This window comes from Linepithema humile, chromosome 6 (assembly GCF_040581485.1).
Source record: "Linepithema humile isolate Giens D197 chromosome 6, Lhum_UNIL_v1.0, whole genome shotgun sequence".
Classification (NCBI taxonomy): Eukaryota; Metazoa; Arthropoda; class Insecta; order Hymenoptera; family Formicidae; genus Linepithema; species Linepithema humile.
The window spans coordinates 6,966,580-6,992,847 of NC_090133.1; the positions used below are offsets into that span (position 1 = coordinate 6,966,580).

The 26,268-nt window shown below is 40.9% G+C and overlaps 4 protein-coding genes across 8 annotated transcripts; 1 reads left to right on the forward strand and 3 right to left on the reverse strand.

The window, feature by feature from the left end:
- Positions 1 to 478: 478 nt before the first annotated feature.
- On the reverse strand, positions 479 to 7,543 carry LOC105678303 (large proline-rich protein BAG6). 2 transcript variants are annotated; one of them, XM_012377524.2, is made up of 21 exons: positions 7,389 to 7,543; positions 7,003 to 7,281; positions 6,661 to 6,781; positions 6,342 to 6,554; positions 6,072 to 6,273; positions 5,871 to 5,983; positions 5,457 to 5,781; positions 5,257 to 5,380; positions 4,970 to 5,170; positions 4,634 to 4,847; positions 4,435 to 4,557; positions 4,134 to 4,353; positions 3,634 to 3,908; positions 3,399 to 3,557; positions 3,263 to 3,341; positions 3,062 to 3,182; positions 2,663 to 2,969; positions 2,463 to 2,596; positions 2,176 to 2,382; positions 1,998 to 2,102; positions 479 to 1,799 (listed from the first exon to the last, which is right to left on the reverse strand). In XM_012377524.2, exons 2-21 carry the CDS (start codon positions 7,063 to 7,065, stop codon positions 1,377 to 1,379), a joined length of 3,729 nt encoding a protein of 1,242 aa, XP_012232947.2. In that variant the 5' UTR covers positions 7,066 to 7,281; positions 7,389 to 7,543; the 3' UTR covers positions 479 to 1,376. The 2 variants fall into 2 exon arrangements, with proteins under 2 accessions (XP_012232947.2, XP_012232946.2); XM_012377523.2 differs by having other exon boundaries at positions 4,435 to 4,563.
- Positions 7,544 to 7,685: 142 nt separating this feature from the next.
- On the forward strand, positions 7,686 to 23,130 carry ltl (larval translucida). Of its 3 annotated transcripts, XM_067357932.1 has the most exons (14): positions 7,689 to 7,822; positions 8,078 to 8,267; positions 8,664 to 8,921; positions 9,336 to 9,552; positions 10,245 to 10,343; positions 10,767 to 11,036; positions 12,171 to 14,119; positions 15,861 to 16,029; positions 16,468 to 16,601; positions 17,045 to 17,306; positions 17,892 to 18,155; positions 18,271 to 18,516; positions 18,644 to 18,845; positions 20,422 to 23,130. In XM_067357932.1, the coding sequence occupies exons 7-14, from the start codon at positions 13,647 to 13,649 to the stop codon at positions 20,739 to 20,741; spliced, it is 2,070 nt and encodes a 689-aa protein (XP_067214033.1). In that variant the 5' UTR covers positions 7,689 to 7,822; positions 8,078 to 8,267; positions 8,664 to 8,921; positions 9,336 to 9,552; positions 10,245 to 10,343; positions 10,767 to 11,036; positions 12,171 to 13,646; the 3' UTR covers positions 20,742 to 23,130. The 3 variants fall into 3 exon arrangements, with proteins under 3 accessions (XP_067214034.1, XP_067214033.1, XP_067214032.1); XM_067357933.1 differs by lacking the exons at positions 10,245 to 10,343; positions 20,422 to 23,130 and adding an exon at positions 19,479 to 19,916 and having other exon boundaries at positions 7,686 to 7,822; XM_067357931.1 differs by lacking the exon at positions 10,245 to 10,343.
- Positions 18,562 to 24,010, reverse strand: LOC105678304 (uncharacterized). Its single transcript, XM_012377525.2, has 4 exons — positions 23,860 to 24,010; positions 23,488 to 23,709; positions 23,180 to 23,392; positions 18,562 to 23,094 (listed from the first exon to the last, which is right to left on the reverse strand). The coding sequence occupies exons 1-4, from the start codon at positions 24,008 to 24,010 to the stop codon at positions 22,916 to 22,918; spliced, it is 765 nt and encodes a 254-aa protein (XP_012232948.2). The 3' UTR covers positions 18,562 to 22,915.
- A 4-nt stretch (positions 24,011 to 24,014) lies between these two features.
- LOC105678218 (uncharacterized) lies at positions 24,015 to 26,068 on the reverse strand. Of its 2 annotated transcripts, XM_067357951.1 has the most exons (5): positions 25,629 to 26,068; positions 25,066 to 25,550; positions 24,822 to 24,974; positions 24,508 to 24,747; positions 24,015 to 24,154 (listed from the first exon to the last, which is right to left on the reverse strand). In XM_067357951.1, the coding sequence occupies exons 1-4, from the start codon at positions 25,784 to 25,786 to the stop codon at positions 24,533 to 24,535; spliced, it is 1,011 nt and encodes a 336-aa protein (XP_067214052.1). In that variant the 5' UTR covers positions 25,787 to 26,068; the 3' UTR covers positions 24,015 to 24,154; positions 24,508 to 24,532. The 2 variants fall into 2 exon arrangements, with proteins under 2 accessions (XP_067214052.1, XP_012232780.2); XM_012377357.2 differs by lacking the exon at positions 24,015 to 24,154 and having other exon boundaries at positions 24,376 to 24,747; positions 25,629 to 26,067.
- Between the last annotated feature and the right edge of the window lie 200 nt (positions 26,069 to 26,268).

Sequence of the window (26,268 nt, forward strand, 5' to 3'; positions counted from 1 at the left end):
AGTCGCGCGTGTAACTAGCGGCGTTCCCGCATATTACAGATGTTACATGCCATGGTACCAAATGGTACATAGCGATACGTTGCATCGCTGTAATTGGCTTCGATACATCCTGTAAATTAACGATAAATTTAAAAAATAAAGGACAAACATATAAATCAAATTAACAATGACGAAATATTGCGATTCCTTCATTTTTAATGTATTTTATAATTTGCATATATAATATCGTCAGATTCTAATTAGTGTAAAATTATTTGTTAATATATTATCTCTAATATATTATTTAATTTTTAAATGGGTACTTTACGTTAATTTTAGGTATTAAACTGCGTTTACGTCCAACATTACAAGAGCTATGAGGACCTCTGGCAAATTTGTGGCTTTATAAATTAATAATTGTCAAATTATTACTCGCATAGTGTCGATTGAGCTTATTGCTAAAAATCGGGGGGAGCAGATTAAAACGGAAAGACAGAGGAAAAGGGATACACAACTTTATTGTATTTTCATTTTCTCTCCTTACAACTGCTTGGTTATTGGAACAATTAAACTTACTTCACATATAGTATACGTATTACCATAGCCGCGCGTCATACACATCGATTTGTCTTAGCGTGTAATTCGTAAGATATACACACGTCGTAGAAAGATTCCACTTCAGAAATGTTTCCCGGGTCTTCAGAGACGTCGAAAAGTTAATTATCTACACAAAACATCCGACAAGATTTTTTTGTGAGAGATTTGCAATATATGATTAACAATTTCGACCTATTTTCCTTATTGCAGCCACTCCAAATTTACCATTACTACAGGATTCGGAGTAGTCAATCTAACGATAAAAAAAATAATAGAGTGAAAAACTATCTTGCCGGGTCAGCGGAATTGGGAGCTAATGCACAAGTGCAAAAATCATAAATAAAGGAGTGCACAGTTAATAATTTTTACATCTATATATATATACAGGTGTTCGTATTCCTTTACGAAATTGTTATCAACTTTCCCTTAACAAAGACTTGACGGAAAGTTTGATTTAAGGTATGTTCTAAATGTGAATTAATCAGTTTACAATCAACTTAACCCGAAGATTAATAATAGTAATTCTATAAAAGCGGATATTGATATGAGCATACAGATAATACATAGATGCACCTGCCATGCTGATTAGCTGTTAGATTCATTGGAGATACTTATACATTGAGAAAATTGTGATTGTGATTTTCTTCTTTTTTTTTTTACGGAATTAAAATGTTTACGGAATCGGATTGTTTGTTTTGTGTGTCGATTCTTTCGGACTGTCTATTCATCGTCAAATTAGCATATCTCCTGATGCTCAAAGTACGATGTTTTATTTTACGATTTTACCTTACTGCTAGCTATTATTTCGGCGGACGTTCCTGATCCGCGAAATACTTGGTCGCGTTCGGGAAGCGTAGCGGGTCTGGAAAGTCCGGCGTGCCATATCGACATGGATTTAAGCAGTCTCTAATAGCTTGACCGAATGCGCGTCGAACCGCCGGGTCCGCCGCGACGGCCACGGCAGCGCCTTCGACCTCTTCAACGCCGGCACGGCCGACGCCTTCTCTAACTAGCCGTTCCATGGACGCCGCTATTGTCGAATGATGATTTGGAGTGGGACTAACTAAAAGCCGCGGTTTCTGTTGCTCGATCAACTTGCGACGTTTGCTCGGCAATCCACCCAAATATGCATCACTAAACGTCGTCACGTTTGGTGTCACACTTTGCATCTGCAACTGTCGACGCTGTCTCACGCCATCACGAGCGATAATCGGCACCCAATCCTGAAAAAAAATTGTCAACTCACATTTATTAGCTTACCAAGTTGTGGCAGTGCTACATTAAATTATTTCTAAAATCGTATGGAATCGTTAAGAAAATTTGACAAAAAATATTTTGCAATTAAATTAAAAATTTAGACTGCCTGTATTGAGAATCAAAGTACGGATTATTTGCTACTATTTCTAATCGTATCGACATACCGAAGGTAAAGCTTCATGTCCGGGGAATGTTTCCGGAATGTCGCGATCCTCAGATAGGGAGCTTTCGCGCGTCGGTTGCTGCTCCAGAGATTCGGTTTCCATCGGCTATACATTTAAAATTACGTGATTTTATTTCATAATTTATGCAATGGCTAAAAAGTACGAATGGGTTGCTTACCTCGTCTTCCGATTGTGTTTGTGCAGATCGCGTCGAAACCGAAGAAACCGATGACTGCTGGGACAATATATTCTTGTACACCAAAAGTGGTATGATTTCTGAATCCGGAGGTTGCGGCACGCGCAAAAAGTAAGTACGGAGATGAGCGATGAATCCATTCAATATCCATTGGCGAAGAGCGGGATTGCCGCCGTCCATCAAGTCACCCTAATGAGAAAATATTGAATTGCGTGAGTACGGCGTTTTTAAATTATTTTTGCGTTCTCTTTGAGAAAATCAAAACTGACCACAAAACGTGTTGCTATCGCTTCGATCCCAGCTTGACCGCCTCGCAGCGAATACCGAAGCACCGTGCAGAATTGCTTGCACAAATTAATCAGGATGTTCAGAATCTCCTGCGCGAATCTCGCATCGTCAACTCCTTTAAATCAAATATATTTGATATGTTAATTTTGAGACGCGCGTGTACTAAGATAAAAGTACTAACCATTATCAAACAAAATCCTAAGTATATCTCTTGCATGACGAGCGATCAACGATTCGACAGTTGCACAAATGTCAACACGAGATGCGCTCCTGCCACTGACGTTTTCCTCAGACGCCAAAAGATTTTGGATATGAGGTCGCAGCTGAGAAAGCAAGCGTTCGATCGTTTGTTCTTGCAGGGCGCTCGGCGATGAGGCAGTCGAAAATGTATATTGTAAAAATTCCTGCAGTGGTCTTCGAAGACGAACAATCGGTTCCCATTGACCGAGACGTAATCTAATTAATCCATCCAGAGTCATAGTTTGAGCCTGTATATTACATATATAAATCCTATTAATATCATCGATCAAATTTTGTATCGCGCAATAGATACGTGACGGTGCATTATTAACGCAATTACCAGTAGTACAAAAAGATCGACAAGGAAGTTATCCTCTCTGCCGGATTCCTGCGATGTGAAAAGATCCATAGATAGACCTCCACCCTCGAATAAATCCGCTAAAGTAAGAGTACTTCCGATACTAATCACCAAAAAAAATAACGGGATTAGCATCATATATTCCTAACAATTCTTTAACTTGTCTGTTCACGTGAAACACACCTGTCACTTACGAATCCTACATGTATATTGTTGCCGAGCATCTGCATAATACTCCCCAGATTTTCGCCCAAGTTTGGAGCTGCAATATAATCAATATTAATATCTAAATAAATATCATCCATCATTATTTAACTACCATTACTGCTGATGCTGATATTAGGCTGCGATTGACCGCTTGCCGACTGGCTTAATATCTGTTGCAATAAGTTCACGAAAGGATTATTAGCTGTTTCCGTGCTCGTCGCCGATGTTGCGTTCGTAGAAGTGGCACCAGTAGTTGTAGTCGAAGTTGTTGCTAGAAAATATTTTTTATAACTCGTAAAAAGTTCTCTCTTTGTTGCAAAGAAATATTCTTATTCTCGCATGCCTACCAGTTTGATTTGTTTGATTCTGAGCGTCTGTTGTAACTGTTGAAGCCGTACGCGTCGTTTGCGAAGAAGTCGTCACTCCGGTTGCAGTGTTAGATGTAGCGCTCGTCGGAGTGCGATAAACATGATGCGAGTTGCATGGGAGATATGGATCAAAGTCGAGGCCCAATCCGATGCTCATGCCAAGACCAACTGGATGTGCATGGTGATGGAACACGTGCGGTCGCGATGTACTTCGAGTTTGAGTAGCAGTGGTAGGATGAGTACCGGTATTACTCCTATATAGAATTATTAAATATATAACAGAAATGTAAAGTACAACTTATATAAACAAAAATAGAGAATATAATTTAAAGAATTTACATAAAAATTTTAATAGAAATATATTATAAAATGTACAATTTGCTGTGTCTTTTCTTTTTTTATAGCACATGCTTAGCATGTTCTCTTCGTATTGTAACATAGAATTATAATAATATTGTGAATATTAATGTGTGTTATACCGTGCTTGAGTACTTTGACCGGCATTCGTGCTTCCACTGTCAACTGTTGCAGGACCACCTTGTTGCCCTCCTGCTATGGTAGTAACAACAGGTTGATTTCTGGAACTTATGGTCGTAGTGGTAATACCGCCGTGCACCATGTGTCCCGCAACGGCCTGCATGAAGTTTCGCATGAAATAGGGCGGCGGAGCTGCGCCGAACGGAAATATATTTGTCCTGCCTGTAAAATGGAAAACGTGTGTCACACATGTAACAAGGCTGTTTCCTTTTCTCAAATATGATACATATATCCTTAACTTACGGGCGTTAGCATTGTTGTTGTTCTCATTGCCTGTTGCATTCTGTTCATTACCTGATCCACCTTCTATATTGCTCTCGGAGCTCACTTCCATCAGCACTTCGACGTTGTTCGGCAAGTTGAATACTGTACCTGCAAAAGTAATGTATATTCTGACACACGTCTGGCATCTTACAAAACCGTATCATAATATGAAACGCACCGAAGGGCGACTGGCCTTGCTCTTGTTGCGGCCTCTCCGCCTGCGACTGCGTTGTACCATCGGATTCTCGTTCTTGATTACCTTCCTCTGCATTAACACGCGATGGAATCGTTGATTCTGCATTTTCCGACTGTGCCTGTTGATTACCGGACTCGGCCGTCTCTTCGTTACTGTTATTATTATTAGCGGTGCGACCATTCAGACTAATATGTGCCTGTGGAAGATAGAAAACGATATGTTTGCAATATTGAAACATCATTATTTATAGTGATAAATGCAATGTCCAATTAGAACACATTTATTTATATATTAAATATTCTTATTCGACATGCTTACCTCCACCTGGATCGGAATACCAGGCTGTAAAATGGCCGAATGCTGTACTATTATCGGGCGGCAGCGTAAGTTTCTGGGTGGTGGTTGGCTCATATCGATAATAATGTCGCTCAGCGCATGGCAACTGTGAGACATAAGGTGTAGAATTTCGCCGACTCCGTCTACTAATCTCTGACTCTCTTCCACGGTGTTTGGTCCAGGCTAAACGATACAATTATCTTTAGTAAGGTAAGATTTCATTTTGTGTGTGTCTGATAACTAATGTGACGATCTCTTTATCAACTCACTCCAGGTGGTAATGAAGGATCGAGTAGCATAAGCACGCAATAACGTTCTAAATACGGTCTTAGTCGCTCTTGAGTATTGTATAATCTCTGCAATAATTCTGCCATCTGTGGAGGTCGTGGTAGACTAAAAAGGAAGTAATTAGCAATAAAATATATATACATCCATAATTGACATAAAATATATAAATTAAGATATATACTCTTGCTGTTGAGTCCTCCTGCTTTGTCCAGCATTGCTCGATGTAGCTCCCGTGTCAGTTTCTTGTCCTTGTCCTTGATTTTGTTGCTGTTGCTGTTGCGGTTGTTGTTGTAGTTGCGGTTGCGGTTGTTGTTGTAGTTGCGGTTGCGGTTGCGGTTGCGGTTGCGGTTGAGTCTGCGGCTGTGGTTGCGGCTGTGACTGTGACTGTGACTGTGACTGTGACTGCGACTGTGACTGCGATTGCGATTGCGACTGAGACTGTACATCACCTTGATTTTCATTCGTATCGCTTGTAGGTCTCGCATTTGTGCTGTTGTAATTGCCTCCTATATCATTAAGCGTTCAATGTAATATCGCGACATATTAGATTATTAGACACTTTAAATAATCGAATTAGACTAGCAAATGCACTAACCTCGGAACAACGTAACTGCACGTGCACCAGCAGCAGATAATGCAGCTGTAATGGCAGCTGCGGCTGCTTCCGCGAGTCTAACACCACTATCATCTCTTGAAGCGTCATTAGTCCTATAGATATTACAAAGATTGACAAATTGCTGTGTGTGCTATAGATTAGAAATGTAAATTTAGTAACCAAAACACCAATTTAACTCACTCGTTTTGTTCTACTTCTGGTTCGTGCGGTTGTTGTTGTTGTTGTTGCTGTGCAGTTGGTTGATTGAGTTCTGACGCAGTAGGATGCAAAGGAGGAGCACTGGGATCATCTAATCGATCAATCAGCTCATTTATACGATCAAGCATACGACCAGCATGCGTAAGACGACTACCAGACAGGCTGTTGCTCAATTGTGGTATCCCTGAGGAACAATTAAATCAGATGTGTTAGGAACAGGTGATGGTAGAAGACAGAATGTCAAAATATTACCATGTCCCTCCACGATTTCGGCCGGTACCGACATCGCACCCAAATACATTGCATTTCCATGCATTTGAGTGCGCGTGACACGATAGTGTGGTCTCTGCGAGCTTTGCCAGCCCTGTCGGTTGCCCTGACCTTGCGTTTGTCCGCCATCATTACTGTGTTGTCCTGATTGAGGTGGAGCGCGTTGCACCAAGTGAATTACTTTTCCATTAACGTCTGAAAACAATCAAATCCCATCAATGCACACGAATCACGAATGCTTCCAATATGCTTATGCAATAAAGTTATTTGTACTTGAATAGAAAGATATGTGCATATATACCATAATCATTTAATTTCTTTTCATCTTGAAGTACTCGACCGCAATAAATCAACCTCTGTGAATCAGCTGGTACCGCTACAGATTCTGCTATGTGTTCTTTAAAGCCACGGACTGTGATTTGCTTTAAGGAGAATTGCAGAGATACATTATAAAATTAAACAAATTAAAAATTTGTGAAAAGTAATGCGTTCAATGCACGGGGTTATATTTTAATATCTTCAGATCTTTTTTTTTATTTTGATATCATCAAGAGACTTGTGCCAATCATAAAAAACCAAAAGAAATAGCGAATGATAACGTCAATTTTATATCAACGATAGCAATAGACAAAATGGAACTTACGTCGTCTTCCAGGGAGAAGACATGATTTTGCGAATCCAAGGTCTTGACTGTTAGGTCGATCATTGTTGTCTGTATGTTCGCGTCGCAGACGTACGCAGAAACTTCGAGATTGTCAAATAACCTCGGGATTTTAGATGCCCGTACGAGTTAGATACGGCTTTTCGTATATTCGAATACTCGAATATCACTCGATGCTAACGCAGTATAGCGAATCGCCCACCTTTCAACGCTCGGAAAACTGCTTATTACGCTTTGCGTGTTCCCTTCGGTGTGGTCGATCTTGAGAAAGAAAAAAATGAATTTGATGTAAATTTGCGAATCGATATAATAATCTGCGACCCGTTCACTGTACACTCGCTGTTCACTTGTCTCGTTCTCTCACTCACCTTTCATTTATTGCAAATCTCATAATGTCGCGCAATGCCGTGAAGTAACGAGTGGTGACGAGAGACGGGAGGAGAATATGATACACGTTATTCTACCCAGAATGCGTTTTACCAACGATGCAGCAAGTACTGGCAACATACGAGTAACAACAGTCCCTAAATTGATGATAAATATTTCGATCTTGTTACCGTTTGTTGTTTAGGACACAATTAGGTCGTTTTTAAAGATATCGATAGATGATGCTGCGATTCGTAAAGTAGAGTTTAGTTCAATTTGAAAGAAATATAAACATGGAGAAGTATAAAAGTCTTGATACGGAGAAGTATCAGAGAAGTATCAAAGAATCTGCATACGCAGACACATTTTTTAACAAGGGCTTCGAATTTTGCAGAGACAGGCAAATATTTCAAATTACATCAAAATGATATTCCATGTGAGTTTGTATGATTAGTGTGAGGTGTGAGGTGTGAGGTTTCTACATATAGCTATTAAATTGTTTGGATACAAACTTGCGTGTTGCACAGATCAAAGAAAAAATTAAAAATGACAGCCAACGAAATAAACAAAGAGATTTCCTTCGTATTCATCTTTTATTTGTAGTTATTGTTTTTTATATTTTTAGCAAATAAATATTTGTCAGGCAGGTAAATTTTTATAATCAACTCTTGATTTTTAATTCCTTTTGCAGGTTGGATATTGAAAACGTCAAAATAACCTAAAAATAGTAAAAATGATTGAACAGTTAACTTTATTTTCTTAAAAGAAATAGAATAAATATAAAATATATATTTTAATATGAATGTAAAATACACAATATTTTTAATATAGATAAAAATGTCTTGCATTTATTATGAGTGCAGCAATTATTCTTTATTGAGGTTAGTATACATTTTGGTGCGAAAAGAAGAGATAATATATTCCAATGCATAATATATTTATAAAAAAATATTAATGATTTTTTATAGTATGCGGAAGATGATGAGATACATTTATTTTATAATTAAAGTCATTAATGCCTTACATTTCTAATTAAGCATTTTTTAATCAAATGTATAATATATAGATACTTGCATTATAACTATTGATAAAAAAAATCTAAAACTAATCTATAATAAATAGCTTGTTGACGAGCTAAAAAAGTGGTTAATAAATTAAGTTTGAATCTAAAGCAAATCTACAGCACAATATCTAAACTGGAAGTGTAAAGCATTAACGTTTATTATTGATATATGTTTCCTGGTTTTTGTTAATGTATACTTCATCATCTGATAAAGGTCTCTCTACAGTCACGACGACGGACAATGTACCAATCCACGACGTCCTTTCCTCCTCTATATCCTGCTACTGAGAGCAAAGCAACTTCACTGTTCAGAAAAAAGATACAATAAGAGCGATAGAAGTGAAAAGTTCGGCCGGGATTCGGTCGTGACCGCGGCAGAAAGGCATGGAATGAGAGCTGGCTTTAAATCCCATCGTAAACACACTCATCAGAGGCTCTCAACATTGTTGAGATATCTTGCTGATCCTTTGTGGTAGGAAAATGATATTTTTTAATAACAATTTATTAGCCATATGTAAAATTAATTGTTACAACTCATAAAAATATTACTTTTTGTTTTTTAGTATCATATAATTTTTACATCTCTAAGTATAATTATTTAAAAGAAAGTAAGAAAATCATGTAAAGTTTTGAAATATTTAAGCAAAACACTTTTCTCGTTTTTCAATCGCCTCTATCGTTGATGATTGTTCGCTGGAATTTTCGTTGCGCAAAATAAGAAATGTTTAGGGTAGAGAACAAGAGTCAACAGCTTCAGTGTTCCATTGTGATCCCATTTAGAAGCGAAGGAAAGCTGGCGAAACTCGATAAACGACGTGGCTTTGAAACAACACCCGTCTAGATTTAGATCGTCAGTATGCCTTTAACTTAATCTTCTATCGTACAGCTTCTTTTACCCCTTTCGCGGTCAACCACGCGACGCGGCGCCGCGTAAACGGAACGAGCGAGCGAGGGAGAGGAGAGAAAGAGGCCAGATGCCAGAAGCGTAAAAAAGCGAAGACAAATATCTCTCTTACAAAATGTACGATATGGACGCAACTGCAACACTTCCGAGAAATTGGTGGCACAACTCTTCCTTCGACAAAAAGATACGAAAAGAGAAGGTATGTGGATATTTAGATCGATCCGACACGTTACTGAGAACGATAACTACTAATGAGTGATATTAGAAATAAGAAGAACCAGCGACAAACTATTGAGAGGCTAATCTTTACACTAAGTGAGTGTCCTCAACACCCACGCCAGATGATAATCTCCCAATATCTCAATGCAGCGTGTAAGGCGCCTATCGTGTATACTCGAGCACGATGCCCGCTCCGCTACCTTTCTCTCTGCTCTGCTTCCACTCATTGCTCGCTCCTCCTGCTTCTTTCCTCCTTCGTTCCTTTTTCTCGATAAGAAAAGGAGGAGTTCGCCTGCATACCTCGAAGCTATGCGGTACACAGATGCAGGCAGAGCGCCGCAGAGAAACGATGTACCTATACCGACAAACCGCGGTAGCTACCGGTAGGCGTCGATTAATTAAAAATTATGTTAAGTATTAAAGAATGTTACGTGTGAAATATAAAGATTATCCTTATTTCTTTGAAATGAAATTCTTTAATTCAAATCTTTTTTTTTACGAACTAAAGAAAATTTATATGTCGTATATTTTTTTCATATTTTTCATGCAAAATTATTAATTTTCTGTTGTACTCTTATTGAGGAATAGCTAGAGAGCGTTCTAGAATACAATGATTTTAGGAAGAACACGATGATAATTTTATGATACGAGACGAAGCTTCTATTTGATTAGGTATTATCTCGTGGAACACTGCACATGCTCATCATATTTTAATCACGAGGCGGACATAGGAATTAAAAGATGGGCTGCAGTTTAGTATTTTGAACTTCGGTAAGGTCATTAAACAGAGAGAAAGAAAAAGAGAGTGAGAAAAAGAGAGCCGGCGAGAGAGGCGAGAGTGCGTGACGCGGCGGCTGGCGCGGCGGCCGCGTGTGCGTTGGCGCCAGGCCGCATTCTCGCATTCGTTAAACCGAGGCATGGAGTTAGGTCCCTCCACCTCGTGCCTCGTGCCTCGTGCCCTGCCTTGCCTTGCCTTGCCTGTTGGCCTGGCCTTTCTCGCTTGTTGTGTCCTCCCTTGCTCCCGTATTACTCTTTGCCTGCGGCAATAATACGAGCGATAATGGATAGTCAGCAGGACAAAGAGAAAGTCCCTCGCCTTTTTCTCTCTCCCTTTCTCTCCTTCCAGCGCGGTCTCGCGCACCGTATATTGCCTGTCAAGATAAATAAAATAAAACCGTTGATTTCGTGTTGCAGGAAATATATTTGAAGATGTCGAATGTGCCCTCGTCCTAACTTACGAGACGTCTATGAAAAATCCAAGCTGTTTTCGCCGCCTTGTCTACGGTTTGATGACCTTTACGCCGGGAGAGATTAGACGAATTGTAGGCGCCAGTGTGAACAAATACCAATGGTAGCCCCGATGTAGTTGCGGAATAGCTTAAAGAGGATATAAGGCGAGCTCGGCGCCGCCGAGCTCGAGAATTTTGTACGACATACCTCGGACGAGTTACGGCACATAAATGGGTACGTAAATCATGCGCGTAAACAGCTACGTTATATAGATAGAGGCGTTTACTCGGATGACAAGCGACCCGTGAAGCGCCGCCGCCGCCGCATCGGCGAGCTCATTAAGTAATCGATATTATTTTATGATGAACAGAGGAACCCTTGATAGAACACTTACGATCTCGACACGGACACGCGTACTCCCGGGATCGCTTCTCTCGCGATGATTAACGAACGCGAAGTTGGGATTTTATCTCGCCAATTTGTAACGGGCGAAAGCACTACGTTTCTTGCGACCCTTCTTCACGTTCCAATAAGAAAGAATGAAGCCTCGATGTAATTTCGGCGTCAGCTCGGATCTCGATGCCGTATTTCAAAATAATGACCGCACTTATCCGTGACAATTGAAAAGAATTGACCGAGGCGAGATAAATTTTTCCGTACCTGAGGTATTGAAAACTTAACACGGCGAGATTATATACCGGTTTCGGACCCCGAATGATGGAAAAAGAGACTCAAAAGAGAAGGTGTCGCGACAAAAGCTACCGGGCTACCTGAGGTGTTACAAAGTACTCGGGTGCAACACACAGAGAAGAACATTTTCCCAACTCCGCTTTTAATAATCGTCGTCAATGATGAATCGGTCGAGCTTAACTCCAACCATGACGACAACAACGATTCTCTCTCAGCTGGCTCCGAACCGACATTCCAGAGAAATTCGCGTGTCTTCTCGTGACCCAGGAGAAGCCCCTGTTTTGCACGGTCGTTTTACGAAATATGACGAGGAAGTAGAATCACTTCGATTGCAAAATTTCCATAATTGCTAGCTTTTCGTCGTGTAGATTTGTTTTCGATAGAAAGATCTTGAACTAGATTGTAATAAAAAAATTGAAGTGTTCAGAAGAAGAGCAGAGTTCATAATTTGCAGGTTGAATCTATTGCGAAATCCAAGTCTATAATTTGCGAGTCATAACTTGAAAGATCGGGCGTTGAAAAATCAGATGTAGATTCCTTTCTTTAAACCGATCTATGATTGTTTCAATTATAATTAAAAGTAAATTTTAACTAAGAATAATTATTCATGTACAAAGTGTAGATATATTGAAACTAGTTTGGAGCGGATTCGTAATAATACAAATATATTAATTTCAGGTTTATAATTCTTGAAAAATAATCAAACGGATAGGCGAAGGGATGAAACGACGAAGGATGCGCGCTATCGCCACAAAGCGGTTAGCAAAAGCGGAAGAAAGCGCAAAATACAAAGAGAATGGAAAAGAGAGCACGAGAGAGAATGATCTGGTATGTATTTTCTTTCATGTCGCGCACCGTGCGAAGCAGTTAAGCAAAGGTCAAAAGTTGAGCAATCGGTCCGCTTATCGGTGCAAACAGCGCCTGCGGCGTGCGTGCAACGCGATGAACGACAACGACGAGAGGTTGATGAATCTTCCGCCGTAGCGGTTGTCCTCGCAAAACTCTTCCGTCCTTCTCGAGTCGACGAGATTACCGTGTCATCCATTCGCAGTTCACAGAAATGACGAGTGATGTCCTCCTTTTTTTTTCCTGACAAAACTTCCGGGTAATTGGCGAAACACAAAAAGAGAGATAACAGCGTCACTTTGGTGGGGACCAGTTTTTGAGTAAGTGCGGTAGCCGCGACGAGGGAGTAAGAGTCAGGAGCGTGCCGTTGGGACACGATAGCAGAACGGGGCGAATATGAGGCGCGCAACAACGGGGGGAGGGGAGGGCGAGGCAGGGAGAACGAGGATACGCATACTACGGGGTGGTGTGCGCAGCGGGAGAGCGGTAGAGGCCGGTAGAAAAAGAGGATGAGCTCGTCGGTGTACGGCGCGTAACGTATACGACGGAGGGAGTCGTAAGAAGAGTGAAGAGAGGCGACCCGGAGGGAGTCCCTCGCCGAAGGAGGCGCGCGGCGCCACGGTGGGCACCGACGCGACGACTCCGGTTGCGACTATAAGTAAGTCTCGCGCGGCGCGCCGCGGCTTAATGCCGTTGCCGCGTTCGTGGCGCCAAGAGGAAGGCCCACTAACGACGACGATAAACTTCTCGACAGCGCGTTCCCGCGAGCCAACGAAGGAGAGGAGAGAGCGAACGAAAGAGAGAGAGAGAGAGAGAGAGAAAGAGGGAGTCGCGGTGAACTTATATTCCATAGAATGGTGTGGATCAGCGACAGTGCAGATAACACGTGGCTGTCAGTCGTCGCTATTGCTACTGTTGCTTCTATCCGATCGCGCTCCGCTGTGTCAGGCTCTTCTGTCAGTGTTGATCAGTGTTGATCGGGTACTAGTGTCGGAACAGAATAATACCGCGCGCGACAGCTCCGCATTGTCCTCCCGCGCTATGCGACATTGTATCGACATTTGCGTTCCTTAACGAAGACCAGGGCTGAATTGCATTTATCATCGCGTTAAACATCGATTCAACATCGAGTGTACAGTGTACCGAGTAGTGAAGGCGAGGAGGGGGAGAGAGAAGTGGTCGCGCACACAGGGTGTACGTGCCCATCCGTTCATGGACCCTGTTGTTCTTCAGAAGCTTCGTTATCTTCCGTGTTCGTGCCGTAGTAATTACGCTCCGTAATCAAGCCGCTGCGTGTTGAGTGACAGTATGTCCGGCATTCTCTACACGCTGCTGGGCCTCGCGGCCAGCACGAGCCTCCACTGCGCCGTGCGCCGCGAAATCAATCCGTGCACCTGCAGACAGGAGGAGTTCTCCAGTCCCGTTATCAACCAGGCGCAGACGGCGGTGACGGTGGCCGCGTCCGTCGGCGGGGCCATCAACGCGAACAACAATGCCGCTGTCGGCGGCATCGGCGGCGGCGTCGGCGGCGTCGGCGGCGGCGGCGGCAGCGGCGGCGGCGGAGGAAGCGGTGGTCACCACGTAGGTGAGCGTATCGAGGTGCTATGCGAAAAGATGAAGTCCTTCGATCAATTGGCTGAGGCTTTGAGCGGCAAGTTCACCCCCGAACAGCAGATCACCCTGCGAGTGGCGCACTCGAATCTACGCGACATATCACGCCACGACTTCAAGGAGCTGCGTATGTCCATCACCCGGCTCGAGTTGAACCACGATCATCTGGGGTGAGTGTGACGCGCCGTTAAGCGACGAAAGCATTCTTCATTATTCGAGAGCGCCTTGAAAAGAATTAATATCGCACGACGTATATGCGAACGACGTTAGATTCCGAAGTACGAAAGTGCTCGAGTCCTTGATGAAGAGGAGAATTGTGGGGGCGCGATAATGACGCGTTACTTATCAGTCACGGTTACTACACGCATGAAGATAAAGTTTTCGTTTATCTAATTTCCTCAAACGCAGTAAACATCAACTAAGCAATTTTTCTTCGCTATCTTTGCATAAACAATATATTAGATTATTTCTTTCGTTGAAAGTCTATTAAATGTTTATATCTACTTATTCGAATATTGATGAATTGGAATTTGTGAAAAGCTTTAATAAAATTGGCAAATTTTTGCAGAGAATTTTACGGATTGAAGAAAGAATTAGAGAGATCGGTTAAAAAATCCCGATAGTAAGAACGAGATAAGTCGAGCGAAATCCTATGGCTGGAGTCCTGGTACACGTTTGTCATTCGTATTCGCGTATTGCTCGCATAGATCTCCGTCTGTAAGTGTGCCACACACGTCAACACGGCCGGCCAGTATCTTTGCAAAAGGTCATCGTCTGCTATTGCGGACATTGAATGGAGACATTTGTATATGTATAACAAAGAAGCGATCTTAATTCTCATAACGAGTATTTGCGAAGGCGTTCGCGGCGCTATTGCGTACAGGCCCGAGCCGCCGACAGACTCTCGAACGGTAATCCGAACGATTCATCCCTGAAATCTTACCGTTAGTGATCGAGCTTAACGCGACACCTTATGATATAAGGCTTATGAGAGATAGCGCTTTCGTATCACTCGGAAAGAAGTTTCTTTTTTTCCTCGCTCATTACACCGCATTATTAAGTAACGCGATAATAATGATACAACAAGCGAGTAATAAGCGAAATTTTGCAATCCGCATTCCGATGACCGCGTCATGTGATGTCGTGATGACGCGAAACATCGTCGCGTACGTAGCGGAAGCAGGATATCGTAGCGGATTAGAGATATCATTACGTAATAATTCTGCCGCAGTGATTGGTGAATGAACCCGATAAATGCGTCCCGATACGTCTCGAAACTTGAGCAAATACGCTCCAACGTGGTCGCTGTCGGTTGAGGTGACTTGGTGTTTTCCACAGTTTGCACATCGGCTCGCTCTGTATAATTATCTTCCCTCGGAATAACGCGTCCGGTGACCGTGATCCTTTACGAGCGACACAAAGGACGAGCTGCCGGTCTTCCTTCATTATCCTACGGTGCGTATATCCCGTCGGGATCCTTCAAGATCGTACATCTGTTTAAGCATCTCCTCGCGAGACAGAGCCGGGGAGGAGCGGGGCGTAAGAATGAAATCTTCATCGTGCCTGACCTCTTCGCGAGTTATCGCGGGCGGTTGTGTGTGTTTATCGTCGTGGAATAATTAAATAACGAGCGACAGCGTGAGCCGATACTAAGTGAATAATCGAACGATAACTTCTGGCGCGTCGCGACTTTTTCAGGACTCCTCATTGGCCCGGTTCGCCGCTCCCGGCTGTGTATTACTACATGAGTGATAAGCGACGTTGTAATAGAGAAATATGCGAAATGTTATTTGATGACGCTTGAGAAAATTTTTAGACAAAATACGCGTCGACACGCTACCCGCACGATTCTACTGTGTGTCTCGTTCGCTGCAAGTCGCGAACCGATGAATGAGATATCTCGATTTGCAGGGTCGTAGACGGCGATGTTTTCGCCGGTCTGGGTCGCACGCAGTACTTGAGTCTCGCGGACAACGAGATGCCGGCGATCCCGAAGCACATCCTGTCGCATCTGTCGCTGCTGAGGACTCTGGATCTCAGCCGGAACCGGATAAGCCGCATCGATTCGGATGATTTCAAGGTGAGTGCTCGGTACTTACTTGGATCCAGTTTGGGCTTAGATTTTTAGCGTGCGCAGAACGATATAACGATATAGATCGAGATCAGAAATCGAAATCGCAAACTCCTTGAATATATAGCGATACCGTGGCTATGGCCACCTGGATAGTTAATCGATTATCCTTTTTTTCTGCAACTTATCGCGAAGACGACTTTTGAAAGAAATGCTCTAATGATGCTTTCGCGCGATTGAAGATAGAAATTGACCTAAATTCGAAGAGAGATACAAGAGGTAAAAATTAATACCGTTAGGATAAAAAGTTAAAAGATATTAGTAGTAAAAAGTAAAACTTTGCATTGCTGTGTTTCGATATTATTATTATTAACAAAATTGAAAGTAGAAAGAAGAGGAAAATTATGCAATTTATGAATGCCACGATTTCGTGCTCGCTTGTTCCAGTACAATCCGACGCTTCAGCACTTGGCCATGGCCGGAAACGCGATCTCGGAGATGACCCCGAGCTCGCTGCCGCCTCTTGTGAAGCATTTGCACGTCGGCAGAAATCATCTCAACAGTCTGAATCATACTTTAAGGTAAGATTCGGAAGAAAGAAAGAATGTGAACGGAACGGCTAAAGTGAAAAATGCAAATTTTCGCATCATCAAAGATTGTAAACGAATGTAAATTATTGTGTATTATGATTTTTTGATTGACTTCAACGTAATTAATGCAGGAAACACGATTTCCATTAATTCGTCGCCACTCATATTTGTAATCAAAAAGCTATCACATTTCTCTCATCCTGTTTACTATATGTTTAGTCATTATCTCTTCTAATTTATCCTGTCTACGATCGGGGCAAGGAACGGCTCGACACGCAGAATAATCGGTGATCAAAGGAAATTCCGTGTGCGTTCGATTATCGCCGACTTTTTAAAATTGCGCGAGAATCTTGGACGACGATGACGACGGCGTCGAAACACGTAAAACAGGATTCTACGGGATTTAGCCACGTGCCCCACTTGTTTGCTTGCAGAGATTTAAATCAACTCGAGTGGTTGCTCATTAATTCTAACGAGCTCACGTCACTCGACGGCGAGCTACCGTCGTCCGGCCACAATCTCAAGATGCTTTATGCCGTGGATAACAAACTGACGCATCTGCCGGCCGAGTTCCGATACCTCCACCGTCTGGAGACCCTCTTTCTCCAGCACAACAAGATCCGAAAACTCGACGGCACGCTGCAGAAGGCCAGACGCTTGAAATTCTTGGAGCTCTCGTACAACGAGCTGCAGGAGGTATTTAATCCGCCACATTTACGTCACGCGAAACATTCTTCTCGAATTTCATCCTCCATCGTGCCTTTCTTTTAGCACAAAAACGAATGCTCGATATTCGAATTAAAATTTTCATGACTATAAATATAAAACTCGTTTCTTTTTTTATATTTGGATAAGTAACTTGAAAAAGAAACGAACGGAATCTAGAAACGAAAGTGAATTCGTAAGTAGTGTAACTTGCGAAGAGTGCACTCAGACGAGTGCATTCGGAGCGCACGTGCTCTCGAATATTACGCTTTAACGCGCGGCGGCGGCGGCGGCGGCGGCGGCGGCGAAGTCCGAGGCGTTCGTTCGTGCTAAAGCGCGCCGTGCATTGAGTCAATTACCGCGACGTAACGTAATTATTGCTGCCTTCCGCCTGGCGGAAGGATTTTCAAGCCTGGCATCCGACGAAACGAACGGACGCAATCTCTCGCGCAACTTTCTCGCCTGTTTGCATCACTTATCGGATCAGACGACGTTCGTCGCGACGAATGCTAATTAAGCGCGCAATGAGATACTATGGGTAGAAATTGAACGGACGCCTGAATTGTGCCTCTTTAGCTGAACGCGGACGATTTCATAGAGGCCGAGATGTTGGAGGACCTCGAGCTCGGACACAACTCTCTCAAGTCCCTCGGCGGCGCGGACGGCGACGGAAACGGGAGCGCCCTTTACCCTCTCAGATCGCTGAAGATCCTGAATCTCACGCACAACGAGCTCCGCGAGTTCTCGCTGGCCTCCCTGCGCGGTGTACGCGAGCTCAGATTGCTCGATCTATCGAACAACCGGATCGCCAGATTACACAGAGGAAGGCCATCCTCCGAGGTGGGTATCTACGTCATCGTTGACGTTCGACGCGTCGAAGAGCGTCGGAGTCGTCAACAATAAACACGCTAAACGGCAAGCTTGATCGATTGGAAACGATTCGCAATGTTCGTAGAATCTGGTGGAGGAGGAGGGCGAGGAGATCGCAGGCGGCAACATCCAGGAGCTCGGTCTCCAGCATAACGAATTGCGCAGCCTGGATGGCTCCTTGTTTCTGGGAATGAAGGAGCTGCAAAAGCTCAATCTGAGTCATAACGCGCTAGGCCCTACGATCGGACCGCGCGACCTGCGCGGTCTCGACGGCCTGCGCGTACTCGATATCTCGCACAATCAACTCACCACTCTCGAGGACACGTCGGAGGTAAGTGTGAAGTATTGATCTAGTTTTATTCCTTTTTTTAAAACGTTATTCTTTCTTTTTTCTTTTTTTTTTTTTTTTTTTTTTCTTTACGTCGCGATTGAATATTGATTGTACGATTGTTGTTTAGACGTGGCTGCCGTCCTTGGAGGAATTGAACGCGTCACACAATCGCCTGGTCATACTGTCCGGCCGAGATTTTCGCGGCTTTCCGGTGCTCTGCTGGGCCGACGTCAGCATGAATCAAATACGTACTCTCATGCCGGAGCTGGTGGCCAATACACGATGCACGATTCACGGAGTCCCCGACGTGCTACGTATATACCTTCAAGGTGAGGTTTATATTAGACTCTCTTTCTCTCTCGAAGCGTCGCTCTCCGACCACCTTCAGTACCATATTTAACGCTTTCGCTGCCATATATGTAAATATCGTTTATAACGACGTTATATAATATCAGCGGACAATTAAAATTAATATTTATATTGCACTCAACGTTTGAAACTCTTATGCCAAACAAAATTTCATATAAAAAAGTATTTTTTTTTTTTTTTTTTTTTTTTTTTTTTTTTTTTTTTTATTAACATCAATGCTAAGTATATCTATAATGTTGCTTGACAAAATAATTTTTAGCCAAAGTCAACAATGACAAGATATTTAATCGCGTTGATGAGAGAAAGAAGGACAGGCAATATTATCTGCTGTGCATTCTCCTGTACGAGATACTCGCTATAGACGAACGGTAATCGAGTTAACTGTCGTGAATGATCCTCTGATTCCTACAGAGGAATCTCCGCTCGGTGAGGCGACTGTTAGTGTCACAGCGGATTTTGACACCTCAAAAGAGTGTTACTCTCACTTAGATCCATTTAAATGCAGACTTTACGCTGTATACATTAGAAATGTCCTTTATAAATTCTACTAAATTTTGACATGTGATTTTTAATACTGGATCTGTGTTTTTCAGCTCAGAGAGTAGCATTCCGTACTTCCGTTTTCTTTTGGAGATTTCCGCTCGTAATGTTCAATATAATTTGGCAACAATTGGCGTACGATTAAATTCAATTCAGGTCGTTAGGCGTTAATCGAGGAGAAGAGAAGGATGTGTGGCGCAGTGGCGTCGCGTAATTAATAAACATCGCATGTAAGGTCTTAGCGTGGACAAACAAACAAGAAGCAAAGCGGATGGAGAGAGAAAGAGTGAGGGGGGAAAAAGGACGGCGGAGAAGAGAATGGCCGATGCGTGGGGGACAGAAAATAAATTATTCGCTGATAATGGCTTGGCTCCGTTCGGCTCCCGAGGCGTATATATTATTTGTTACAACGGTTACATTTCTCGCGATAACCCCCGCTGTGGCGCCATCACGAATTATTTATTGTATACCGGCGTCTGCTCGTTGAGCTGTTGTTATTGTTAATATATCGTCCCTCACCCTCTCGCTTTGCGGCCGCAATATCGTGCCCAATCCCGTTATCTGCTGGTTAGTCTCAGTTTTTATTAACACCGCCATTCTCTTCTCTCGCCTGTGGGTTCTCGTTCGGTTCTCGTTGAAAAATTCGGGGATAAAAAGTAGTCAGGAGGGTTTTACGTCTCAAGCGCGACAACCGCTGTTAACAGTTAATATTACGGCTAAGAGCTAATCTTCGTTATCACAGCTGGCGCCACATCGTCACTTAATCATGTGTTTTTATGATAATTTTTTTTTTATTTACGATAATTTACGATCAAAATAATGTAGCTCTTGAATTTAGGGCTGAGATACAGCAAAGTACGCACAGTACGAGTGTAAGATACGAGAAATAAAAAATCATGTTACATGCGATACATTTCTTTCGTTCCTGGTATCTTATTGTTGTTCCATTTCATCGCGCGGCGAACTCTCATACATAACACACTTTGTTGTTTACAGATAATCCCGTGTTGTGCGACGCCGGACTGGCTGACTTGACCGTCGCGCTCGAGGTAAATCACGCCAAGGTTTACGGGGTCGGCAGCGATTGTCCGAGTACAACGACGTCGGCACCATCGCCTCCGCCGCTTCCGACGACGACGACGACGACGACGTCAGCAACGACGACGACGACAACGACGACAACGACGACGTCGTCGTCGACGGCAGTCGAGCCGACATCGGTTCTACCGCCGGCGCCGTTGCCGCCGAAGCTGCTGCTGGCCGCCGCGGCGGCCGTGTCGGGCGGCAACGTGTCCTTCGCCGCCACCCTCGAGTAAAAAAGGGTGCCGCATCGCCGCGGTGCGTAGTGGCGCTTTGAGAATAATTGCGCGAGCACCGCATACAGTAGAGTGAAAGAGAAAGGTCTGGCGAGAAGCGAAGGAAGACCGGTGTAGAGAAATTTGCGCGGTGTAAAAAAATCGCGCGAGAATTTGTTGTCTTCGATTGGTCGAGATGGCGAAGAAGACCATCAAAGTACGTAGCGGAGCGACCGTCAAAAATAATGGCGAGCCGTCTTCACAGAGACACCCACTTAATCGTGCGTGTCGCGCGTACGTACGTATCGTAACGAGCTCGACGATATTCCGAGCGTTCTCGACAAATTTCGTTCTCCGCGATTCCCGAGGACGAATGTGTGTATGTGTGTCTGTGTCCACGTGGACGGAGAAGCGATTTTACGATCAGCGGTTTTGTAATCGTCACGACAAATCCTGAGGTGGTCCGCACAATTCCGAAGATATTTATTGGATATTTGTTTGGGGAAAAATTGTCTAATAATAATTAAGACCGGAGTGGTAAATCTCGAAATAATTCAAAAAAATTCAAGATTCAGCGCGGAGTTCGTAGTCGATCAGAAATGAATGAACGCGGGATTGTGCGATTACGTACAAAACATATCGACCGTCGTATTTCCTTTATCAATAACAGGCGCAAGGCTCTTACATGTCCTTCCGTTGTAAATAGTCTGTACCAGTAGAAGATCCCGTTCGTATAGAAATAAGCCATTTTTAATCCAGCGTTCCTTTTTCTCAAGTTATGTATGAAATAGAGAATAGCCGAACGAAGCGTTATTCGCAGAACTCGATATTTTGTCAATTTATTTCTTACGTTCAATTCTTACATAAAGTAATTTTTTGCGTGTTCAGGACACAAGGAATCACAAGCAAACTTAATCATGTGCTATATGATTTTGACAGTGTTACAAAGGAAGGATTAATATATGAATCATATTAATTCGTGTTAATTATTAATATAATAATATATTTCTTGTGGTTAACATAATTACAAAATATATATATATATATATTTCGAGAATATCAAGTGCGTACAGATTCAAGTATTTCGAACACGCGGCGGAAATATACTAATCATCGTTTTCTGATACTAGTTGGGTTTCCGACGTATCACGTAACGGAATGACATTCTGAGCGGGGGGAAACGGCCGCAACATTCTACAGCGTAATAATTCGCAGAAGATTTCGGTCTTTAATTAAATTCCACGATGGTCATGTGTATGCAAGCGAATTCCCGGCGGGTCAATGGAGCAAATGAAATCTGTTAACTTATGCCGTTAGCATAGGCAGATTGGCAGTGGGCGATCAATTGACTCCTTCGTTAACTAGTACCAATAGGGACGAATTGTTATCAGCGTGCTTCCACGCATACATAATGGATCAGCCCATTTATCCGCGTACGGCGTTCGGCTCTCTATTCCATACGCGCGTAAATAATATTAATAAAATAAATGTAGCATAAACGTGTTCGTAAAAATTCGCGAAACAAAAGTTTTTCCTGAAACCGTAACATTATAATATTACACATATTAATTAAAAATTTCAAAATTTGGATACTTTATGCGTGTAATTAGTATGAGATGTAGCATAAAATATCATTTGTAAAAGTACACAAGATCTACAAAAGTTCCACGCAAAAAACGTCCTTTTATAATTGATATCGTGAAATTAAATTTACAAACGTTAAATCTAAACGAAATTATAATTTTGGCTCGATTCTTTTGACACGTCATATACATTGCAGAAGGCAGGCAATAAAACGACTGCTAGCTTAATCAGCTAGAACTCAAAATCAAAATAATTTATCTCTATCAAGTATTTTAATGAAGATTAACTTTGCGCGTCGTAGAGACATCGCGAGAATCGCAAAATAAATGATTAAGTATTATAACAAGCATATGTAATGTCTACGTAACAAATATTCAAGTATTTATGCATACAGAAAATATCACAGAAATGATTAAAAATACGTAGAGTATATTAATTTAAAGTCCAAGAGCACTGGTCTTACTTGGAAGTGAATTTCTCGCGGTGTGTTTGCAAGACGTTGCAGCGCTATATGTATTTAGGTACCATTTACACGTATGTATAAGTTTATGTACATATATATACTTATAAAAAGACAAATCAGACTTGTTTATATAATTTTAGCATCTAAGTTATTTATCCGCACTGTGATTTGCAGTCTCCTTCTTCATGTAATGTTTTAGAAATATACTTCGTAACTCGCATAAAAATAATGTAATTTCCAAAATTTTGGATGGTTCGGAACTGTCCATTGCAACACTAATTAACTGGTTTAAATGCTCTTTCTTTAACGTTGGTTCAATTTGTTCAACTGAAATAATAATTATACAAATAACTGTCAATATTATTAATTGTATTTCTTATTCTAGATTTATATTTGGATTTATATTACATACCACTCCATTGACCATTACTGAATAATAATTGTGCAAAGTATTTATTTGAGAGTTCATCATTAAGTGAGTTTATAAAAAAGGAAATTTTTGCATGTTGATCATTTTGCTCTTCTTTGAGCTCTAAGTACATATTCAAGTTCGATTTGTACGTGTTACAACCACGCTTTATAGCATTCCATTTCGAAAATTTTTTTTTCCTTTTTTGTTCATGTTCTGAAAACATATAATTTAAAAGAAATAGAAATTACATTAGATAACAAACAATATTAAATTTACAGATTATGATTTAAGTAAACAAATTAATTTACCTTGCTTTATGTCCACTATGTTCAGTAAAAAATTATCTCTTTGCACTTTAAGATTCTCCGATTCATCTTTTAAACTCTTCTGTAACGTTGTTATATTCAATATTTTCTTATCACTTATCTTCTGTTGCTGTATAATAGCATCTACATCAAATTTTACTTTGTTGATTTCATTTTGTATCTCTAACAGTTTTTCATATTTGACAGATTTCTTCTTATCACAGTCTGAATAATACAGAAATATGAAAAATATTTACATGTACACAAATAATTATCTGCAAACGTCTCATTATACAAATTAAATTCCACGATTGTACGACATAAAATCTTTTAATAATTTTTGATAATTTAATAAAAATACATAGAAAATCATACCTTCCTCATAAAGAAGTTTTTTTTCAATCTTGACAGCGACATGTGATCGAAACTCTTGACACGATAATCTCCATTTTTGTAGAAGAATATTCATATTGTCTTCACTTTCGAGTACTTCGCGTATATCGCACTTAAGATTTTCGAGATCCATTGTACTCGCGAATAAATCAAAATAAATGCACAAATCGCTGAGTGACCAGATACGATAGGTCTACTCATAACCTTTATAAACCGTTGTTGCAGGATGCATTCAAACACGAACAGCAGTGAGGTCACCATTGCGGTCCAAATGTCACTAGAAGAAAATCATACGAGTCGGTAAAAACGGATGTTACATTTTCTTATGCACAACTTTCTCAATAAATAAATTATAATTATAATTTGAGCAAATATCGCAAAATTGTTTTTAAAATTATTGGTAGCTGATACAATTAGTTAATATTATTAAAATTACCAATGACTGCATATATAGCTAACTAAAATCACAAGTTGCTAAAGAACAATAAAATACCTAACTATAGAACAATAAAATACTTAGTTATATATTTAAAAATATGATAATCCTTATAATGACACAGAGTTATATCTTAACAAATGCAGTTAACGACAAAATACAATAAACTGTAAAATGCTTTCCATGCTATTCACTTTTTTCGGATCAATGTTCAAGCATTCACATATTGTTCCATGATTCCATCTCTACTATTTCTACATTTCCATCCTCCGTCAAAGTTAATGTTTGTCTTTTATCTTCCCTCCTAGTTTGTATTTCTGTTTCTTGTATAATATTTGATTCTGATCTCGTCATTTTATTTAAGTCATTAGTGTCAACAATATCCATGTCTTGCTCCAAAACGTTAATCTCCAAATTCGAGGATGTTGAAGCATCTTTTCCAATAGAAATATTATTTTTTTAAATGTATTTGCAATAACTTATCATCCTATCAATAGTAAATACTTACTTGGTGTGACATTGGAAATGTATAAATGATCACAACTTGATAAACCTGTTAATGGAGGTGGTGTCATTTGCACAGGCAATAAAATCGATTGCATTGCTGTCTCTAAAAATGATGGCTCCATCGAATCATTCTTGACAATAATGTTAGAATTATCTGTAACATATTAATAGCATAATAATTATGATAAACTGAAAGCAATACTACTATCAGAATATCATTCCTTTTTAATTCAATGATGTGCTACCTTTCTCATTTTCCTTGTTTTCTAATTCATTTATTTTGGTACAATTGTGTCTTTTATCTTTCTTATTTGCAGATATACGCATGCCACATTTATTGCAAAACTTCTGTTTGAGATGATCTCTCAAGTGATACATCATAAAGGAATTGGACTCAGTGGTATATTTACACTTATCACATTGTAACCATGAGTACGGTTTTTTCTGTATCTTTTTATTTTTTGAGTATGTTTCTAAGTCAATCTCACTCTGTTCAGCGCAATAACTGATCTCTTTTACATTGGATCTTGTGATTTGTGGTGGCTGGCATGGCTTTGGTCTGTTGTTACTATCCTGAAGATCTCCATCTGTTAAAGCATATTTCAGCTTTATAAATTGTAGAACGCGATCACGAATGTTGCGCATTTCCATTTCCAGCCTGTCGAAAGTATTAATAAGAGTGGCACAACAACGACAAATCACATCGTCTTCGGCTATAACAAACATGTATCTGCAACGCAAAATAATTTTTTTTTTAATATTTAATTATTTTGCATATGTAGACTGTTAATAATAGTAGACTTATCACCTTTCGCCGACTAATTCGCCGAGTTTTTGGATTATTTTGGTTTGCGAATGTTGTGTTTTGCATGTAGCCAAAGCGTAATAGCGGCCCTGAATTTCATCGTCGCAAACGAAACATCGTGCATCCTTTACTCCGTCACTATCATTATCTCCTCCATCCATGATCTTGGAAATGTGTATAAAGTTTATAACAATGTTGTTATTATTGTTGCCGCTGAAAATCCAACAATGCCGCGCGATACGTCAGAAGAGTATTCACAGATTAGGTTGGGTCAGGTTAAATTAGGTCGAAACATGCGAGGGAAAAATAATCTTAATTGAGAGATTTATATCATAGAGTAAAATTATTTGTTATTATTTATTATGTATATGCATTTCATTATAACGTTTAGCAGTTATTTTCTTGCAGGTCTTGTATTCTGAAATTTCACATTTAGCAAACATCGAGAAATGTGAAGAGAGTAAAGAAAAATATGGAAAGGGGAGAAAAACAATTCTTATAACAACTTTTATATTTTATTTAATTAAAGAAAAAATATAGAGAAATACATATTTTTTAAATGTCAAAATACAGAACTGTAATCTATAATTTTTATAGAGCCTGCTTTTGACAAACCAATTAAACTTCGTCCAAGGAAAAAGAA

What these genes read in the sequence shown, in the direction of transcription:
- ltl (XM_067357932.1), top strand. Translation starts at nt 13,647, where the DNA reads ATGTCCGGCATTCTCTACACGCTGCTGGGCCTCGCGGCCAGCACGAGC. An exon ending in TCGATTCGGATGATTTCAAG is followed by an intron (nt 16,030 to 16,467) that starts GTGAGTGCTCGG and finishes CGCTTGTTCCAG; the next exon opens with TACAATCCGACGCTTCAGCA. An exon ending in GAGGAAGGCCATCCTCCGAG is followed by an intron (nt 18,156 to 18,270) that starts GTGGGTATCTAC and finishes CAATGTTCGTAG; the next exon opens with AATCTGGTGGAGGAGGAGGG.
- LOC105678303 (XM_012377523.2), bottom strand. Translation starts at nt 7,065, where the DNA reads ATGATCGACCTAACAGTCAAGACCTTGGATTCGCAAAATCATGTCTTC. An exon ending in AGGAGGACTCAACAGCAAGA is followed by an intron (nt 5,381 to 5,456) that starts GTATATATCTTA and finishes CTTCCTTTTTAG; the next exon opens with TCTACCACGACCTCCACAGA. An exon ending in GCAAGGCCAGTCGCCCTTCG is followed by an intron (nt 4,564 to 4,633) that starts GTGCGTTTCATA and finishes TTACTTTTGCAG; the next exon opens with GTACAGTATTCAACTTGCCG.
- LOC105678304 (XM_012377525.2), bottom strand. Translation starts at nt 24,010, where the DNA reads ATGGATCTCGAAAATCTTAAGTGCGATATACGCGAAGTACTCGAAAGT. An exon ending in AAAACTTCTTTATGAGGAAG is followed by an intron (nt 23,710 to 23,859) that starts GTATGATTTTCT and finishes TGTATTATTCAG; the next exon opens with ACTGTGATAAGAAGAAATCT. An exon ending in CATAGTGGACATAAAGCAAG is followed by an intron (nt 23,393 to 23,487) that starts GTAAATTAATTT and finishes ATATGTTTTCAG; the next exon opens with AACATGAACAAAAAAGGAAA.
- LOC105678218 (XM_067357951.1), bottom strand. Translation starts at nt 25,786, where the DNA reads ATGGATGGAGGAGATAATGATAGTGACGGAGTAAAGGATGCACGATGT. An exon ending in GGCGAATTAGTCGGCGAAAG is followed by an intron (nt 25,551 to 25,628) that starts GTGATAAGTCTA and finishes TTTGCGTTGCAG; the next exon opens with ATACATGTTTGTTATAGCCG. An exon ending in AAACAAGGAAAATGAGAAAG is followed by an intron (nt 24,975 to 25,065) that starts GTAGCACATCAT and finishes AATATGTTACAG; the next exon opens with ATAATTCTAACATTATTGTC.